This window comes from Cebus imitator, unplaced genomic scaffold, assembly GCF_001604975.1.
Source record: "Cebus imitator isolate Cc_AM_T3 unplaced genomic scaffold, Cebus_imitator-1.0 Scaffold0, whole genome shotgun sequence".
Lineage (NCBI taxonomy): Eukaryota > Metazoa > Chordata > Mammalia > Primates > Cebidae > Cebus > Cebus imitator.
The window spans coordinates 2,046,994-2,067,050 of NW_016107315.1; the positions used below are offsets into that span (position 1 = coordinate 2,046,994).

The 20,057-nt window shown below is 51.0% G+C and overlaps 1 protein-coding gene across 4 annotated transcripts in view; it reads left to right on the top strand.

Annotated features, from left to right (window-relative positions):
* POC1A (POC1 centriolar protein A) overlaps positions 1 to 20,057 on the top strand; it is a 78,636-nt gene that overhangs the window by 17,483 nt on the left and 41,096 nt on the right. For all 4 annotated transcript variants that reach the window (XM_017545568.2, XM_017545704.2, XM_017545649.2 and 1 more), the window contains 2 exons: positions 11,783 to 11,851; positions 14,791 to 14,889. In XM_017545568.2, the coding sequence (XP_017401057.1) occupies positions 11,783 to 11,851; positions 14,791 to 14,889 (168 nt within the window). The remainder of the gene's footprint in view (positions 1 to 11,782; positions 11,852 to 14,790; positions 14,890 to 20,057) is intronic.

The window sequence follows — 20,057 nt, forward strand, 5'->3', positions numbered from 1 at the left end:
TCCCTGGGTCCAGAGGTTGAGTTGAGCCTTGGAACCCATGCTCTGAGCTGACATCAGGGTCTCCTAGAGGTCCTCAGACTGGCAGACATCGATGTGTCTAGAGACCAAGGCAACTTCAGGTGTCTTGCAGGGGCTGGGCCGAAGAAGGGAAATCCCCTTCATGTTTGTTTGAGAATTCCTAGAATGGAATCAAGGAAGCAGAGGCCTCCTTTCTGAATGAGCTTCAAAGCAGCTGGTGCCCTGGTCTCCCTGGGTGGGGAGTGGCCAGTGCGTGGGCCCCTGGGGTTTGGCTGTGGGGAGTAGGCCGCATGCAGCTCTCCCTAGCAGCTGGCCTGGGTCCAGGCCTTTCACACCTAGCACTCCCACTAGGAAGTAGTGTCCGAGCCCTCCTGACCAGAATAGTCATCAGAATGTCTCCTACTGGAGCAGTCATCAGAATGTCTCCTGCCCACTTGGGATGGGAGGTCTGGAGTCCAGCGATTTCAAGTTTGTCCCTCCTCAGCCTGCCAGGCTGAGGGAGGCCTTGGGGGTGCTTATATGGCTTGGGCCGTCAGCTAGGTGTGAGATGTCTAGCCTGGTGCTTTCTGAGCTGCTGTTTGGGTTTCCACTGCCATCTGAGTTAGGGGACCTGGGGGCCATTTGGCCATGGTTAGGGGATAGGGACATAGGCCTAGAGGCTGCTTGCTGCCTCCAGCCTTGTTGTGATCCCTTGCCTTCCCTGTCAGGGACATATCCAGTGCACAAGACCAGTGAGCCTGTTCTCCCTGGGCTGGCACTTGCAGAGTGGGTGGCTGCTGGGCCTGGTGTAAGCCTGTTCAGGAGCCACCTTTGCTAGCCTTTGGTAAGCCAATTATTCAGATTCATGTGTAACCGTTTGGGACCTTATGCCCATGAGGGCATTTGAAAATCATGTGAATGCTGTTACCTCTCCTGCCTCCCTCAAAAACAACAACAGCAGCAACTCAGAAACAGTTTGAAACAGATGCATATCAAGTGATCACCTCTTTTTGTGAGTGTTCTTTAAACAGCGAACTCACCACTTAGGCTGAGAACACTTGAATGTTGAATCTAAAATGTCATTCCTGGTGTTCTGGCATTGCATCCAGCACACAGATGAAAGCTGTTGACATTGTTCTCTCTGGGAAGTGAAGCAAGGACCGTGGTGCATCCCCTTGTGTGGTCGCTTATCTGCTGTTAAACCTAGAGATGTGGGAACCAGGCCGAGGGACAGCTAATGGTTTAGGGTGTGGATATGGCTGGGTCTTTTCTTCTTCAGGGCACCAGGCTCACAATGCCCAGAGGAAAGGAGAAGAGAAATGAACCGATCTCTGTTCCTTACTAATGATGTGGAAGCAGCAACATGATTGAAGAGGCAGGCTGAGGGCTGAGGTAGGGGTATTGAGTGTGTGAGCACGTATGGGGCAGGACTGCCCAAGAGAAGGCCTTATTTACTTCCAGCAAAGAACAGCTCACCTCCATGCCCCAGCCTGGCACCCCTGGGACCCAGGTCTGCCAGGGTTTGCTGTGGCTCTTTGTCATGTTTAGCTCTGCCCCTGGGTTTGGAGTGATTCAGAGTCAGCTAATGGGGCAGGCACGGTAGCTCACACCTGTCATCCTAGCACTTTGGGAGGCTGAGGTGGGAGGATTATTTGAGCCTGGGAGGTTGGGGCTGCAGTGATCCGTGATTGTGCCACTGTACTCCAGCCTGGGTGACAAAGCAAGACAATGTCTCAACAGAAACACCCCCAAAAAAGAGAGTCAGCTAATGTTCGTTTCCTAAGGGAGCGTAGTGCAGTCGAGCAGCCTTAATTTGGGCATTTGGTTAAGATACGGGGTCCACTGTCTGAACAAAATACCTCGCGTTTGTGGAGATCTGTGGCTCCTTTGCTCCAACCAAGGGGAGAAATCCGCAGGGACTGGGCCTATGTTGTCGCCCAACTGGTTCCTAGGATGTTCATGACCCATGAGGGCCTGGCTGGGGTGGGCCACATCACAGGGGCCTGCTGACAAAGGGGCCGGGTTCTGCCTGTGCACTCTGCAGCAGGTGTGTCGACCTCATAGGCTCCCACTCACCCAGACCTTCCAGTAAGATGTGCAGCTGGTTCTTTGGTGACTTCATCTTTCACATTCTGTTCCGGGAAGTGGCGATGTGATGGGGTCCTGGTGGCCAAGGGCCTTATGGAGTGCAGCTGCTATCAGCCACTTCCTGAATTGTGTGGCTGAGCAGCCCGGGGCTCCTGAGTAGGTCTCGGGTGCCTGGGGCTTCTGTCCTATGGATAAGGAGGATGGCAGATTGGAAAGCATTTTTTTTTTTTGAGTCCAGATGGTGAAACTGAGAGCTGTCTGGATTTATAGGGGTCTTATGACTCCTAGGGTGCCAGAGCTGGGACAAGTACTTGTGTCTGTGCAGTTTCTATCACATGTACATACGACTTTTAAAATTCCATTTGTGATTTCACTCTTATTTTGATCGATTTATTTATTTTTGAGACAGAGTCTCATTTTGTTGCCCAGGCTAGAGTACAGTGGCGCGATCTCAGCTGACTGCAACCTCCGCCTCCTGGGTTCAAGCGATTCTCCTGCCTCAGCCTCCCAAGTAGTTGGGATTACGGGCATTTGCCACGATGCCCGGCTAATTTTTGCATTGGGTTTCGCCATGTTGGCCAGGCTGGTCTCAAACTCCTGACCTCAGTTGATCCACCCGCCTCGGCCTTCCAAAGTGCTGGGATCACAGGCATGACCCACTGCATCTGGCCTTCTTGTTTTTATTTACTTATTTTTATTGGGGTAACATATATGTATATAATTCACCATGTTTACCATTTTAAGTGTACAGTTCAGTGGTAATAAATACATTTATATTCTCTTCTTTTTATGCCTTCATTCCCTGGTTCCCGTTCCCCATCCTAGCCCTGGTAACCACCAGTCTACTCTGTCTTCATGAGATCCATGTAACTCCCACAGATGTCACTTTTGTGTTTTGCTCACAGGTCTGTGTAGGGTACCAGCAGGCTTATGGCGGCTTGTGTCCTCATCTTGCTGCTACATGACCCCATTCTGATCCAGCAGGAAGCAACCCCATGAAACTTTGGTTTGGACACAGAGGACCTGCTGTGTCCTCAGAGTTGCCTAGGAAGAGCTGTGGGAGAGAGGGCCACTGAGTCTTTGGGCCGGTGGTGCAGCAACTCCCTTGTGCTTCCACTTCCGCATCTGAGAAGTGGACGATGCAGGCTGGGGGTGAGCAGCAGTGAGGTCAGCTGCAGGGAGCTGCTGTGGGGATGAGGCGGACCTTGACCAGGGGATGGGGACTCCACAGGTGCCAGGAGAAGGGCCCTAGCAAGCCCTCTGGGGGAACTGTGGGGAGGTTCAGGGTAGAGAAAGTAGGGTCAGGGCACAGTACTATTGGGCTTCAACTGTCTTGTCTGAGTTGAGACCAGACTCACCCCGATATACCTTTCAGTTGTCTCCTAAGGTACAGAAGCGCCAGGACAGGAAATTGCCAAGTGCCAGCTAAGATGAGGATCATCCAGGGCAGCCCTGGGTCTCCGGGGCTAGACCTGTGTGCTGGTGTTGAGGGCAGCTCGTCAGCCAGGAGTCGGCATGTGGGTGGCTTGGTGGTTCTCTGGCACATGAGTGGCACACGTCGGCCCATTTCGGGGGCCTTTTGTTTGGGCAGGCTCACTTCATGAGACTAGGGGGTTATCTTAGTCTGTTTTGTGCTGTTGTAGTAAAATACTTGAGACTGGGTAACTTATCAAGAACAGAAAGTTATTTTTCAGTTCCAGAGGCTGGAAGTCCCAGATCAAGGTACTAGAGTTTGGGGAAGGCTGCTCTCTGCTTCTGAGATGGGGCCTGAGTGCTGCATCATCTGAGGGGAGGAACACTGTCCTCACATGCAGAAAGTGGAATGGTGGAAAGGACCAAACTCCCTTTCTCAAGCCCTTTCATAAGTGAGCCTAATCCCCTTTGTGAGGGCAAAGCCCTTGTGACTTAGTCACTTCCAAAAGGCCACACTTACTTTGGAAATTCAGTTTCTTTTTTTTTTTTTAAGAGATGGAGTCTTACTCTGTTGCTCAGGCTAGCTGGAGTGCAGTGGCACAACCTCCGTCTCCCGGGCTCAAGCGATCCTCCCATTTTCCCATTTCAGGCTCCTGAGTAGCTGGAATTACAGGCGCATGCCACCACTCCTGGCTAATTGTTTGCATTTTTAGTAGAGACAGGGTTTTACCATGTTGACCATGCTGGTCTTGAACTCCTGACCTCAAGTGATCCGCCTGCCTCGGCCTCCCAAAATGCTGGGACTACAGGTGTGAGCCACCATCTCTGGCTGGGGATTCAATTTCAATATCAATTTTGGTGGGGACAAAAACATTCAAACCATAGCAGGGGTGGATGTTGGTTACCAGTTTATTGTGACCCTGAAGAATTCTGGTGCTTCTCTCCTGCAATCTTTGCTTGAGGACTCTGGGCGACAAAGGATCCTCTGCCTCTCAAAGCTGCCCACCCTGAGAGGAGAGTGGACAGATGGGGAAGTACTGCCTGTGGGGCATGGTGCATTGCCCTCTTTCCGCAGCCTTTGCCCTGGGAGCACCAGAGCCTGCACTGGTCACCTTTGCAAACATCTTTGACTGAGGCCAAGTGCTAGGAGGTGTTCAGCTGGGGAGGTTACACAGCCTTGTCTGGTGGGGAGTGATACTTAGCTTTCTCAGGAAAACCCCAGTATTTTTAGGAACAAGCAGTTTGTACCCACCCATTTCTGGTTTTGAAAAACCATGGGTCCTCTCCCATCTTGTTCATCTGAAACAGCCTGAGCTTCAGGAGGGGAGGAATGGGCTTGGGCACTGGGTCAGATGATTCCAGTGTTGCCTCTTTTTATGTGACATTGGGCAAGACCTTAACTTTGCAGAGCCTCTTTTCTTTTCTATGACATTGGCATCCCATTGTCTGCCTCATGGTAGGTGAGGATGTGCCTGAATTTCCCAGCACTGGACACAGTAGGTCCTCACAGATGTTAGTCCCTTTCCACCTGAGCTCATAGAAAATGACATGATGTCATTTTAGGTGAGAGCTCTTTAAAAGGGCATTCTGTTGTGGGCACGATTCTGGTGATGCTGAGTGGGTGGGCAGTCTGTTTGTTAGGGAAATGGGTGCATGGGATTGTCTGGTGCATTAGCAGCCCCATTCTCGGCATGCAGTTGTGGCGTGTTTCCCCTCCTCCTGCACACCCTCAGACTCTCTTGGGTTCATCTGGCTTTTAATTTTGCTTAGGTCGTTGTCTCCCCGGAACATTTTGCTTTGGCTTCTCTTGTCACGCAGCTCCTGGAATCTGTCCCCTGGTGGGTAGGCTGAGGAGACTCCCCAACCCAGACTCGGTGTCCCCACAACTGCCCTCAAGGGTTTGCTTTGCTGGGTGCCTTGGTGTACAGGTCCATGTGCACTGCCCTTTGTCAGGCCTGTCCTTCTCGAGGGTTCAAGCGATCCTCCCACCTCAGCCTCCCAAGTAGCTGGGATTACAGGCTCACGCCACCATGTCCGGCTAATTTTTGCATTTTTAGTAGAGACAGGGTTTTACCATGTTGACCAGGCTGGTCTGAACTCCTGACCTCAAGTGATCCACCTGCCTTGGCCTCCCAAAATGCTAGGAGGGCCTGACTCCTGGAGGATGGCTGGTGGATCAGGAAACCCATGTGGTGGCACTGGTGCCAGTGCCCTATTTGAGGCTCTGGAAAGTCTTGGTCAGGGAATGTGACACAACTGTGATGTTAAGCAGGAGGAAAGGGAGTCTGTGGCTCTCGCTGGATGTCATACCGATTGGGTTGTCAGAGCTGCAATAGAGCCTTATCATCCCGTATCACCCCCTCATATTACAGAAGGGAACACTGGTCAAGAGAGGGAAGGGCTTCCCTACCAACTACCATTGTCATTCGAAGCCTCATGCCCCATGCGAGGCCCTCACAGCCCTGTGTGTGGCAAGCGTGGGGGGAAGTGTGCTAGAAATACAGATTTATCTTTCTGTATTTTCTGAAACATAATCTTGAGCCACACTTACTTGGTTTAAGTTCCCTAGAGCTATTTGGGAGAGGATGGTGGGCGGGTTGTGGGTGGGGAGTTAAATCTGGTGTTTGTGGCTGTGCAGTTGGTGTGCGTGTCGCTGTAGAGTGACTGAGCTGCACGAGGTTCCACGCGTCCCCGCCACCCTACCCCCTACCCCATGGGGGTGAGCAGCCCCTGCCCTGGACCCAGATCTGCATAGGTGCTGCTGTCTGTGCTCAGGGCCATGCTTAGAGGCTTAGTTGGCAGGAACTCACAGGCTCAGGGTAGGGGACCCTCTAATGCTTACTGGATGCTTGTGCCATGCTGGGCCCTAGATTGAGGCTGGGAAAGCAGCAGCAAAGGGGACGCACCTTCAAGGAGGGGAGGCAGCCATGTGACAGTGGCCAGGCCAGTGGGTCATCCATCTGGCCACCCCAGGTGGAGGGCAGCTCTGGAAGTGGGCCGCCCCTCCCTTATTTCTGTGGGAGCTCTGTGGCTCCTGTCTAGGCATTTTATTTTTTTATTTTTATTTTTATTTTTATTTTTTGAGACGGAGTTTCGCTCTTGTTACCCAGGCTGGAGTGCAATGGCACGATCTTGGCTCACCGCAACCTCCGCCTCCCGGGTTCAGGCAATTCTCCTGCCTCAGCCTCCTGAGTAGCTGGGATTACAGGCACGTGACACCATGCCCAGCTAATTTTTTGTAGTTTTAGTAGAGACGGGGTTTCACCATGTTGACCAGGATGGTCTCGATCTTTTGACCTCGTGATCCACCCGCCTCGGCCTCCCAAAGTGCTGGGATTACAGGCTTGAGCCACTGTGCCCGGCTAGGCATTTTATTTTGGAGGACTGTTTTGATGCTTGGGAGGGTCACGCTTGGCTTGGGTGGTTGGGCATCTCCTGTGAGAGGTGAGAGGACATGCAGAGAGAGAACAGCTCATTTACTGCACTCTAAGAAACCAAGAGGTCAGCCTGGCCCTCTGTCCCCTGCCAGCAGCCCAGAGTTGAGGGCTGGGAGCAGGTGTCGTCGGCCAGGGTCAGGAGGCCACTCCCTATCCGTTGAGTTACCAGGCCCTACTCAGCCACTAGAGTCCGGCTCACAGCAGGTGCTGGTAAGTGAGTGCAGGAGCCTCCTGGTGGGGGTCTGGAAGAAGCATCCCAGAAATGGGCTGGATTGCCATTTCTCTGTCTGAGCACAGGGGTCGGAGACCAGAGCACTCACTCCAAAGGCCTGTTGGGCCTCCTTAGTTCCATTCTCTGTGCGATGGCTACTCTGCGTTTACCTCTGACTGAGGGCCATGTGGTGCGACAATCCTACTTGTTTGCTGGCAGACTGTGCATATGAGAGCCAACAAAAAATATTTTGCAACTTTTGCGAGGTAGTGGTGGGTTTGCCGGCATAGCTGTTGTGGGCATGCAGGGGCCTTCGAGAGTCAGGTGGGAGAGGGTGAGGAGGATGAGGAGAGCAACGACGTCAGCGTCAGCTGCCGGGGCAGCAGAGCGAGAGCCAGCATGGCTGTGAAATCTAATCACCACGGGCTCCTTTGTTTTACCTTAAAAAAAAACTTTGTCTCTTGATACTTTGTCATTTGAAGAAGTCAGGTGCTGTGGGTCCTTTAGGTCTGGAAATTGGCAAGGGAGAGTGACATGTGGTAAAATGACGGGTATGGGTCCAGCCAAGCTCCAGGGCCAGATGGGGCCCAGTCAGCAGGAAGCGTAGCAGGGAGGCCAGCCTGTGTCTGGGTTCATAACTGGTTAACCAGGACCATCTCCCTGAAGACTCTACTTGGTCTTTCAGGGAAGGGAGGGAGGGAGGCCCTTGTCGAGCCTGTGAGGCATCCCTGCTAGTGGACCTGGCCTGGAGTCAGAAGGAGACCAGGGCTTCCCACAGATGGGCACCTCTGGTGGCCGAGGGCAGGCTGGCATCCACACTGCTGAAGGCCCAGCGTGGAGCTGCTCCTCAGAGGAATCCTCAGGGGTGTGCAGAGGCACCCAGGGACAGGCCTTACCTGTGGACAGGATCCATTGGGCAACATCCCTACTCCAGGAGATACCTTGATGCATGAAGAGTGATTGATTAAATAAAAGGAATAAACCATCATGAAGGCAGAACAGTCTCCAAGAGCATGTATCATATCTGGCTGCTGGAAATGATAAGAAGAGACTCCTCCAAGTACCTATGGTTTGGAAACTTTATTTTATTTTATTTTATTTATTTTTTAGATAGAGTCTCGCTTTGTCTTCCAGGCTGTAGTGCAATGGTGTGATCCTGGCTTACTGCACCCTCCATCTCCTGGGTTCAAGCAATTCTGTCTCAATTTCCTGAGTAGCTGGGATTACAGGCACCTGCCACCATGCCCAGCTAGTTTTTGTATTTTTAATAGAGACAGGGTTTCACCATATTGGCTAGAGTGGTCTCTAACTCCTGACCTCAAATGATCCACCTGCCTCAGCCTCCTAAAGTGCTGGGATTACAGGTGTGAGCCACCATTGCCCAGCCTGGAAATTCTAGAATGTACTCCCAAACAACTGATGGGCTGAAGGGGAAATCACAGTGGAAACTAAACATATGGAAGTGAATGACTGAAAATGATGCATACTGGAAACTTCTGGGATCTATTGAAGGTGTCATCAGAGGCAAATTTGTAGCCTTAAATGAATTTATATAAAATCACAAAAGATTGAAAATACTTGAATTAAGAACTCAATGCAGGCAATGACAGAAAGAATATAGAGAATGAGAGGACCTTTTCTGTCTAGCTCATGCTGTTTGAGGAGCAGTAAGCAGTCTGGTGGGCCCAGAGCACTAGGGTGGAGAGAAGAGAGAGCCTGGAAGGTTGGCAAGGGCCGAAGTGGTCTAGGGCCTCCAATGCTAGACCCTGAAGCATGTTAGCAGTGGACGGTCTCTTCTACAGTACAGGTTGGCTTTGGTCCACAGCAGAGCCCAGGTGTTCTCTGTACTGTCCTCTGAGTGTCCTGGGCTGCTTATGTGAGCCCTAGGCAGAGGAACAGGAGCCTTTGTGGAAGCAACCTGGAGCAGGAGCTGTGTGGTTCTCTTGGTAAACAGGCAAATTTTATATAAATTAGGGAGGACTGCAGACCCACACAGCTTATCACTCACTTCATCCCCGGAGCTTCCTGGGGCTTGGTCTCTGGAAGGGGCACTAGCACTCATATGCAGGGCTCCAGCGCTTACTTTCTGGTCATGACCCCTGCTGAACTGAGGGCTTCGTTGGTTCTATTGCTGTTGCTGCTGCTCTGAATCCACCACATTTTCCCAGCTTGGCATTTGGTGGTTGAGCCATGACAGGAAGGGAGAGTGACCTGCAAGTATTTGTCCCTTAGCTGCTGTAACTTCTTGGAAACCTGCCATTACTCAGTGAGCTCTGGACAGGCAAAGGGCCCATCTTTTTTGACATTTCATGTACTGGTTTCCTTCTCTTTTCTCTGTTTCCTCTTTGTTTTTCCTCACAACAAAAGCAGTTTTGTTGTTTGGTGTTCGTATTAATATAGCAATGCCATATATTCATTGTTAAAAAATTCAAAGTTTGCCAGGTGCAGTGGCTCATGCCTGTAATCCCAGCACTTTGGGAGGCCTAGGCAGGTGGATCACTTGAGGCCAGGAGTTCGAGACCAGCCTGATCAGCAGTGTAAAACCTCATCTCTACTGAAAATACAAAAATTAGCTGGGTGTGGTGGCGGGCACCTATAATCCCAGCTACTAGCGAGGCTGAGGCAGGAGAATCGCTTGAACCTGGGAGGCAGAGGTTGGAGTGAGCCAAGATTATACCACTGCACTCCAGCCTGGGCGATAGAGCCAGACTTTGTCTCAAAAAAATAAAAATAAAAAGGTTCAAAGTAATGGAAGAATGACAAAATTTCTAAAAATCAAGTAAAAGTTACCTGAAATTACACTACCCCCCTCTGTTAACCCCTTGGCGACTGTCTACCTGAAAGGGTATCCGAGTGATGGATGCATTGTTCCCCTATTTGAGAAAATGGATCTATATTATCCTGGTTAATGGTGGCTTAGGGGTGTAATGGGAGATGGGGCGTAATGGGAGATATTTGGATCATGAGGCCATGCCCACATGTATGGATTAATGCCATTCTTGCAGGAGTGGGTTTATTACCGTGGGAGAGGGTTCCTTATGAAAGGATGAGTTTGGCCCCCTTTTCTTTCTCATCTTCTCTTTCCCCTTCTGCCATGAGATGACATAGCAAGAAGGCCCTTGCCAGTTGCTGGACCCCTGATCTTGGACTTTCAAGCATGCGGAACTGTGAGCCAATACACTTCTACTCATTACAAATTACTTAGTCTCAGATATTTCTTTATAGCAACACAAATGGACTAAGACAAGGGGTCACCCCACAGACCGTCCTCTGAGGATTAAGCAGGTTAATGCAGGTGCTGTGCTCTGAGCACCTGAGTGCTCGGTGTTCACCAGTGTTGTACTCGCTTTCTTCATCACCCCTGTAAGGAGCATCTCTGAGAGGAAGGGCCGAAGATGGACTCTGGAAGCAGGGGAGGGCATACTCACTGCTGTCCAGTGTGTCTGAGGCTGGATGGCACCTCTCAACCTGCCTGTCTTTCTGGGAGACAAACCTGCTTCCTCCACGGCCTTGAGGTCCCTTTTCCCTCCCACGACTTGGCTGGTCTTTTTTGGCATTGAGTGGAAGGTGCCTCTCAGTGTTCCTCTTGCTGATGGGTCAGCTGTAGATATGCTGCCAGAGTCCCTCTCATGGGAAGTTGGGGCTCTTGGCACTCCCTGTACTGGTCTGGAGGAACTGAGGTGGACTGGGTGACGGTGGCTGTGCTGTTCTCTACAAGGGAACCTCTTTTATCTGATTTTGCTTGGGAATGTCAGGTACTGGCCACAATAAAAGTTCAACTGGGAGGAGGAAATGGTGGTAGCTGTGGTCATGGTGTCATAGCTAAACAGATCCTTACTCTGTGCACCTTTCTGGGATAGGTTTTAGGCATATGGGGAAGAACCCACCTTTACCAGGAGATCATGCATCCTGCATTCCCCCGAGCCTGGACATGCTCTCTGGCCCTTGGAGTGTGACCTGGCACATGCCTGACATTCCCCTTCAGATGGTCACACAGACCTTCAGCATCTGGGAAGCCAGAGTGGGCACATCACTACCCATGGCCTGAACATAAGAAAAGTGAATGCATGTTAGAGATACGTGTCACGTTGCTCTGCTGCCCAAGCACCTTTGGTAACCTCCTTCCTCTTACCTGGGCCCTGAACTATGCCCCATCTGCTTGAGCCATTGGCTCTTTTAGATCCCTATTTCCCTGGTCAGCAGCTGGGTAGTGTTGGGGATATCTTGGGTGTTCGGGTTGGTCTGGGTCAGAGGGACCAAGTTCTGGTCTCAGTGCTGTAGCTGGGGTGCCTCAGTGCATCTCTCTGACTTGTGGTTTGTTATTGGGAAAGTGGGGACAATGAGGCCAGCCCTGGAGGGCTGCCAGCACAGACTGTCCCATTCACTCATCTCTGTCACCCACAGTCCCGTAGCATGGCCTTGTCCTGTTGCTCAGGAACCAAGGCCTGAGTGGTGGTGCTTGCACCTGGCTGTAGGCAGCCTCCTGGGCTACAGGCTACTAAGGATTGTGGGCCGAGTGGGCTCTCAGTCCTTTATCTTGCTGCTGCTTTCATTTGGGAACTTCTCATTTTCTTCCTGTGCATTTAGAATCGAGAGTGACCTTTGATGTGTGCCCTTTTTTTGTTTGTTCTGTTAGGGACCAGCCACCACTGTTGCCTTTTCAAGAACCGGGGAGTATTTTGCTTCTGGAGGCTCTGATGAACAAGTAAGTAAAGAATAGTCAAATGAAATGGTGAAGAAAGGAATCTGAGCTGATTTCTGCTCAGAACCAAATGGTGTTTGGGGGATGGGCTGGGTTTCACCAGCTTCCTTGGTGGCTTTCAGTGACTAAAAAGGCCCTAGTGGAGCTTGGGGTCCAGGGCCCTTGCCACCCCAGAATGGGTCTCCTGCAGGTGGTGACCTTATGGCCGCATCTCAGAATCCTCACTGCTCAGGCTAGCACTTAGTAGAAGGAGGCTGGGCTGTGGTTGTCGTGAAAAGTTGGTTTTTTGGTTCTTTTCCTGATGCTAAACAAATAGATAATGATGATTATTAATATGATCTTACTGCAGGCCTGGGAATATGACCAATGTGACAAGAGCTTCGTACCTCATCTAATTCTCATGACAACCCTGTGGGGCAGGCCCTCTCATCTCACCATGCTGTAGATGAGGAAACTAAGTTCCAGCAGATGGTAGGGCTGGGGCAGGCACCAGGACCTGTCTCACTTCAGAGCCATTCTCTTGCCCTGGGAGCCTCTGCTCTGTCATCTGCTGCCCTTTGCTCCCAATCCACTTGGGCACTATTTGAGGGGTCAGCATTTTCAGTATTTTTGGCTGCAGAGAGAGGTCATTGTGAAGAGGTCCTATCGTACCTTGTCACCCTCTGCTGTGAGGCTTCAGCCTGTTAGCCATGGTGCCTTGTGCCCTAACTGCTAACCACCTATGACCTGTCTCCTGGCGGGCACCCTGCTTCTGGGGTCTAGTCCAGACCCTGGCACTGGGGAGGACAGGAGCACTGAAGAGTCCACCTGCAGTCTTTCACCAGTGTCCATATGGTCCTCTTGTCCAGAGAACTATAGCCCCTGAGGCAAGGAGGAAAGAGTGGCTATTCTGTGTCACTGTTGACCTGATGGATGGTCGAGAATGTTTATTCCACTGCTGCCCAGCCTCTTAGCTCTGGCTGCTCAGCCTAGAAAAGTCCTGTTGGCCTATGTGAGTCCTGGCCTCAGCCAAATCTGCCAATTTTGGTTATGTCTCTTCTAGTAAGGCAGAGGGTAGTTGGATGCTCTTGACTATAGCCTGGATTAGAGATAGCAGACGTCTGCCCACACCAGCACCAGTCCTGCTGTAGCAGACGGGGAGGAGGAAGGCAAAAGCGACCCCTGAGCCTTCCCTGAGTGTGAGGCCTGGCTTGTTGCTTAGAAGACAGGGAGACTAGTAACTTAACACAGTAAATAGAGTCATGGTAGAATCAACTGACATAGTAGGAGAGGCAGCCTGGTGGAAAATAGGCTCCCACCCACTCTGGCCCCTCCTCAAGCAGCACTGCCATCTGCTCCCAGGCTGCCTGTTGAATATCTGATCTGAGCTCTTTCGGAGTGACATTTGGCATTGTCTGTTTGCACTCATGATAGCCACTCTACTCTTAGAAATTTATTCAGCAGTTAGATTTGCACAGTGACATGAAGACCCTGTAAACAAGGGTGTGTGTGTGCTAATATTTTGTTTGTAAGGTGACATGTGCACGACCCTAGGTGCCATCCATCTGGGAGAGTAAACAGTGGAGCTGCTCAGTGGTGAGGAAGCTCCCAAAGAGCGAGGCTCACAGCTGCGTCCTGACAGACAGGGATGGTGTCCAGAGCTCATGGAGTGTTCGTCTTGTGTGGATATGGTGGGTTTTCTGTGGCCTCAAGTGACCACTGGCCACACACTCCCCAGTTCTCTTGTGACGCCCAAGCCAGCCATACTGCAAGTGGCCCTGGAAGCACGCAGTCGTGCATGGCCAGCACCCTCCAGCAGGGAGCGCTCTTGCTTCCTAGCCAGACGCCTCCCTCATCTGTGCTCAAGGATGCGAGGGACATGGCCCTGCTGATAGGAGGACACTCGGAATAGGACGTGTTTTTCTTTTTTCTTTTCTTTTTTTTTTGAGATGTAGTTTCACTCTTGTTGCCCAGGCTGGAGTGCAATGGCATAATCTTGGCTCACAGAACCTCTGCCTCCTGGGTTCAAACGATTCTCCTACCTCAGCCTCCCAAGTAGCTGGGATTACAGGTGTGCGCCATCATGCCCAGCTAATTTTGTATTTTTAGTAAAGATGGGGTTTTCTGCATGTTGGTCAGGCTGGTCTTGGACTCCCGACCTCAGATGATCCACCCACCTCAGCCTCCCAAAGTGTTGGGATTACAGGCGTGAGCCACCGTGCCTGGCCTAGGACGTGCTTTTCATGGCTGAGTTAGCCTTGGGATGACGGGTGTTGCTGAGTACTTCCTGTGTGCCTGTGTCTGCCAGGCTGTCTCCTATGAGGCCCGTGAGCTGGGAATGAGGCTCATCCCCATCTCACAGATGCAGGAACTGAGTTATGAGGTTGAGACCCTTGCCTTGGGCCATTCGATAAGGAGGGGTCTGGCCAGGAGTCCATGTGTTAACCACTTCTCACAGTGTAACAGGCCAGACCACCGCCCTCAGGAGCTTCTATTTTAGTACAGAGGCTGGTGATAAACAAGGAAAAGGCACAACTGGATTAAATAACTACCTACTCTGATGCAATGAAGGAAATAAATAGAGGGCTATAATAAACATTCACAGAAGGCCTCTCTGAGAAGGTGGTGCTGCTGAAGCAGACACTTCAGCCTGCAAAGAAGCCAACCCCATAAAGCTTGGGCCTGTGACACCCTAGGGAGATGAACCAGCAAGTGTAAAGGCCTGGTGGTGTCACACTGCGGTGGTTCATCCAGGTCACATCCAGGTCCTCTTGAAGCCTGTGCAGAACGCCTACTCCCCAGTGGGGTGGGATAGGTCCCAGAATTGAGTTGGGGTGTCAGGTGGGGACCACTGTCCCACCATGGCTTAGAACTTTGGGCATGGGCCCTGAGCCCATTTTCTCAGTGAAGGACTGTCAAGGGGATTTTCTCCCCCTGACTTGGTGTGCCTGTTGGTTTGGCAGGTGATGGTCTGGAAGAGTAATTTTGATGCTGTTGATCATGGAGAAGTCATGAAAGTGCCAAGGCCCCCAGCCACACTGGCCAGCTCTGCAGGGAATCTGGTAAGTGGCTTGGCAGGTATGTCCTGAGCTCTGTGACTCTGGTGGGCTAGGTCATGGTGAACAGCTCTGGGCTTGGAGATGGTGAGGGTAGAGGTTTAGGCCCATCTCGGGAAAGGAACCCTGGTAAGATCTTGTCATTTACCAAATACTTTGGCATTTGTGGTGCTTTGTTTTCCGTCTAGAGTGAACGAATGAGACACAAAGAGGCTGATATAGCAAGCTACTGGGTACCCCGGGCCTGTGCCATTTGGTGGGGGTGTGTTTCCATGGCAAACGCTGCTGGTTGATTGAGGCCTTAGGGGACGAGGGACCTGTCCCATACTGAACCCTGGGCCACAGGATACAAATGTGGGGCTCCTAGAGGGTTCAGGGGCTGAAACCACAGCTGGGACAAATGGGAAAGGCCCAGCCCTGTTGCTTTCACTTCCCCCACTTTTTTTTCTAACCATGGAGAGGAAGTTCCTCAGCCACAAACCATTTTTAGTACCTTTGTTGGTAAAAGAATATTCAGTGTTCCTGAATTTGAATAGTTAATATTTTTGACAACTATTTGGGGGAAAAATTGATAACTGATACAGTCTCATTAAATAAGGTCGTATTCAGCGTGGGCTGAAATAAATGTTAAAGCCAAGGTTGTGGAACCCTCGGGGTTCCAAGCTCCTATGGCCACAGGCTGTTTAAATATCTCTCCACTGGTCCATAGAGGCAGTGTGGCCTCCCCAGCACGGATACTGGTCCAAACAACAGGAAGCGGCTCGCCCAAGGCCTCCAGCGAGTCAAGGCTGGGGCCCAGAATAGAACCAGGAAGCCTCTTGAGTCTATCCCAGGGCTTCTGTGGTTGCAGCAGATAGACCCCTCACCACCCCATTCCATCACACACACATGCCCCGTTTTGTGTCCTGGGCTGCCTTTAGGCATTGGCCCAGTTGGGTTTTACTTCTAGGGGTTGCCATCCTGGCTGGCCCCTTGGCTGTCCTCTGTACTTGCTAATCAGTGGCCAGTTTTCAGCTTTTGGGTTTGTTGGGGGATGACTGGGCTGCATGATGCACTGCCTGCTGCCAGTTCATCTTCCACCCAGAAAGGCATTTCACAACGCAGGGTTGGGGTCCCCTGGGACCCAGCAGACCTCTAGATCCTGCCCTCTTTCCTGTGACTCCCTATCTACTGGGCACTTCTGGTGAGCCACAGCCAAGGCCTTTTATGCTTGCCACCCTGTTTATTCCTTATCAGAATGAGTGGGTAAAGGTACTGCTCAGTTCACCGATGAGACACCTGGGACTTAGTCACCTTCCCCAGATGCCTGGACCAGGCTGACCCCTCTGAGCAAAGCTAGGAACTGCAGGTAGCAGAGGGCTGCTGGCTCTTTTTCCCCATTTTAGAGGAGGGCACTGCCATCTGCCTCTTGGGAATGGTTAATATCTACCAACTGCAGGATAATCCCATGTTCTTATAGTTATTAGGAAAATAAATAAGATGAACTGCCTTTTTGTTCCTTTAGTCCTGGCTCAGTGATGAGGTATGGGGCACCTTTGCTTCCCAGAGCTGTGGGTGGGGATCCCAGCATGGCAGGATGGGGCATGGTGGATGAGCAGCTTGGCAGGGCTCAGGGCAACCACGTGATCCCATACTATCTACAGGCTCACGTTGGAGTCGTAGTCACAGCTCTGCCTGCTGGCCCTTACTACATGGGCCTCAAATAGGGAAAGGCTGTGGGTCCTGGGGTCAGAGAACTGGGTCTAAATCCTGGATGTGTGGCCTCAGGCAAAACACGTGGTCTTCCCAAACCAATATTTTCCCAGTGGTACCTGAATATCCCCATAGGCAGGCTCTGCCGCAAGCTTTGAGACCCCACCAAGTGACTTGTTCATCCTAAAATCATCCTTGGTTGAGATCCGACCTCTTATTTGTTATAAGCCCCTCTGAGACCCTGAGTGGATGTTAAGTCCTCTTCCAGACACACTTTCACTGACGCACACCTGCCATATGGTATAAACCTTTAGGACTTCTCTGATCTCAGGACTCCCAGACCAAGAGGAGCGCTAGGTTTTTAGTTTGTTTTGCCTTGTTTTATTGTGATAATATATATATAACACAAAGTTTACCATTCTAACCATTTTTAAGTGTACAATTCTGTGGCATTAAATATATTCACAATGTTGTGCAACCATCACCGTCTATTTCCAGAAGATTTTCATCTTTCCAAACTGAGGAGAGCTACTTTTTATAACACTGTTCAGTGGTTCGGTTTTCTTCTGAGATAGGAAGGGAAGCTGATGGCACTGAGACAGTATCTGGGGACTGGTTCCATGGCTGGCCAGAGTGTCTTAGCACCACAGGGAGCCCAGGAGCACTGCAGGAGCTCCATGTCTCAGCAGCTTGAGAGTCTGATGAGCCCCTGCCCCTCTAGCTCTGTCTATGTACTTGCCTTCCGGTAACACAGGGTTTCTCACCCTCAGCACTGTTGATATTTTGGGCCAGATCATTCTTTGCTGTGGGCAGGGGGGAGAGGGAGCTATTTCATGCATTGTGGGATATTTAGCAGCATCCTTGGCCTTTATTCACTAGATGCCAGTAGCATCTTCACCCTCCCACCAACCCAAGTTATGACAACCAAAAGTATCTTCTAGGCTGGGCATGGTGGCCCAGCATGGTGCTATAATCTCAGCACTTTGAGAGGCTGAAACTAGAGGATCGCTTGTGACCAGGAGTTAAAGACCAGCCTGGGGAACACAGCAAGATCCTGTCTCTACAAAAATTTAAAAATTAGCTGAGTATGGTGGCACTCCCCTGTGGTCCTAGCCACTTGGGAAGCTGAGGCAGGAAGATGGCTTGAATCCAGGAGTTGGAGGCTATCGTGAACTCTGATCATACCACTACACTCCAGCTTGGATAACAGAGTGAGACTCTGTCTCTGGGGAAAAAGAAAGTCATCCAATACTGCCAAATGTCCCTCTGGTGGGCAGAATTGTCCCCAGTTGCAATAAGAGAATCACTGCAATAAGTCTTGCCTGAGCGGCGAGCCCAGAAAAGAAGCTGACCTAGCAGTGGGAGGAGTGTGGGAATGTGTCTGGAGATGGGGCTCTCTTAGCAGTGGGAGGAGCACAGGGATGAGGTGGGAGAGGCTGTGGGCATGTGGGTGAGGACTGCTATTCCAGCAGCCCTGAGTGTGAGGACTGTGCTCAGTTGGGCCAGATCTGGGTTCCCACCAGCAGCGGCAGTGGTGGCCCAGGTTTCTCAGCCTGGGCTTCTAACAGAAGCTCATTTTGTAGGAATCTTGTTTGGTCTCAGTCTTCTGCAGGTGATGGTAAACAATGGAAAAAAAAAAAAAGACGTTTTGCCTTTAGCAACTTGGTTTTCTTCACTTAAAAATTGGAAAGTGTTTTTGCCTTTCCTGCCTAGAGACTTCCCTGGCTCTGGGAGAATATCTGGTCAGTGGTTTAGTGGCTGACCAGTGTGGCTTGACTTCTCAAAGAGCCCATGGCACCACAGCCGTGCCCCAAGAACTCATGAATCTAACGACCCTCTGCCTATGTCAGCTCTGTCTACACCCTGGGCCTGAAGCCATGTGAAACATCCTGGGCATTTGAGGATTCTAGGAAGCCAACCGGGCAGGTGTAGGTGTTGAATTCCTCACCATGTCCCCATTCCAGTATAGCAGTCGAAAGCCAGAGGGACAGAGCCTGCATGGACCCCCTACTCTACTCACCCTCTAGTAGACCACGGCAGGGGCAGCCTTGTGAGCCTGTGATGGTCCTTCTGCCCTGGAAAACCCCCTGCCCATGACCCTTTCTCTGCCTGCAGCGCTTCAACTCTCAGATCTTGGAACGAAGGTTGTCCTTGAGCCCACTCTGAATAGAGCTCTGTTCACTGCAGAGCTATTTTCAACCTCTGGTTGAAATTCACAGCTTATTTTTAGGCACATTTCATGTTGAAAAGCAAAAGCCATTTCCCAGCCATTCAGAATGAGAATAATGGGTTCCATTTTCCCTCTATTCTTGGCTGAGTTGTGCATGAGGAGGGATTTCAGGGCCTGTGGCTGGGGAATTTTCTCTGATTAGAAGGTTGCAGAGGAAGGATTCCAGGCCATGCTCTGGGCTGAGGGTGGACAGAAGCTCCATGTTTTGCCTTGTGACATGCTACAAGGCTGGAGGAAGGATGGAAGAGCCACTTGCAGGCAAATGAGCACCTCCCAGAGGGCGTGAGTGTGGGCAAGGGATGGGAGCCCCTGGGAGTTGTCTACAGTGGGTGCTCGTGCTAGTGTTTTCAAGGATCTAGTGCTTAGCTCTGTTCCCTGTCATGGCCCTGCCCCTCTCTGCCCTTGTCCACCCTCTTGCTATCTGTCCTTTGGGGCCTGTCCCCAAGGCATAAAGACCCCTGTATCTTGTATGACCTTAAATTTAACACCTGCTCCCAAACACCCCACCACTATAGGACAGACAGAAGAAGCTCAACCTCAGAAGCATTTTTTAACCACTTTTTAAATAGCAGAGATGTATTTGCTTGGTTGACTTATTTTTGCCCTCCTTCCAAATGTCCGGGGGCCCATTATGCAATTGGGAAGAAAGGTTGTGCTGGGTGGGGTGGGAGGAGAACACAGAGTTCTAGGTAGTTCAACGAAACTGGGGGAAAAAAAACAAAACCCACTTCCTGAGTTCTAAGGATTGGCTGCTGTCCGGTTCACACATTAACCTTGAGTTTTAGGGCCGAGGGCTTTTCTCCTCTCACCTCTCAAGATCTCATTTTAAGGGGAAAAGCTCATCTGTGGTTAAGAGCTTGGGTTCTAGCTTCCAGGCAACCTGTGATGAAATCCTTTCTCTACCCTCCCTGGGGTATGACCCTAGGAAAGTGGCTAGACATCTGTGAGGCATGATTTTCTCTTCTGTCGTATGGGGAGAGACTGGGTCATCCTTTGTGGGATTTCATGCGTCGTGTATCTACCAGGCATATGGCAAGTGCTCATCAAGCTTTAGCTATTTTTTTTTTTGAGACAAGGTCTCACTGTCACCCAGGCTGAAGTATGGTGGCGTGATCGTGGCTCACTGCAGCTTCGACCTCCTAGGCCGAAGTGATCCTCCTGTCTTAGCCTCCTGAGTAGCTGGGACTATAGGTGTGTGCTCCCATGCCCAGCTAATTAAAAAAAAGTTTTTTTTGAGATAGTCTTGTGCTGT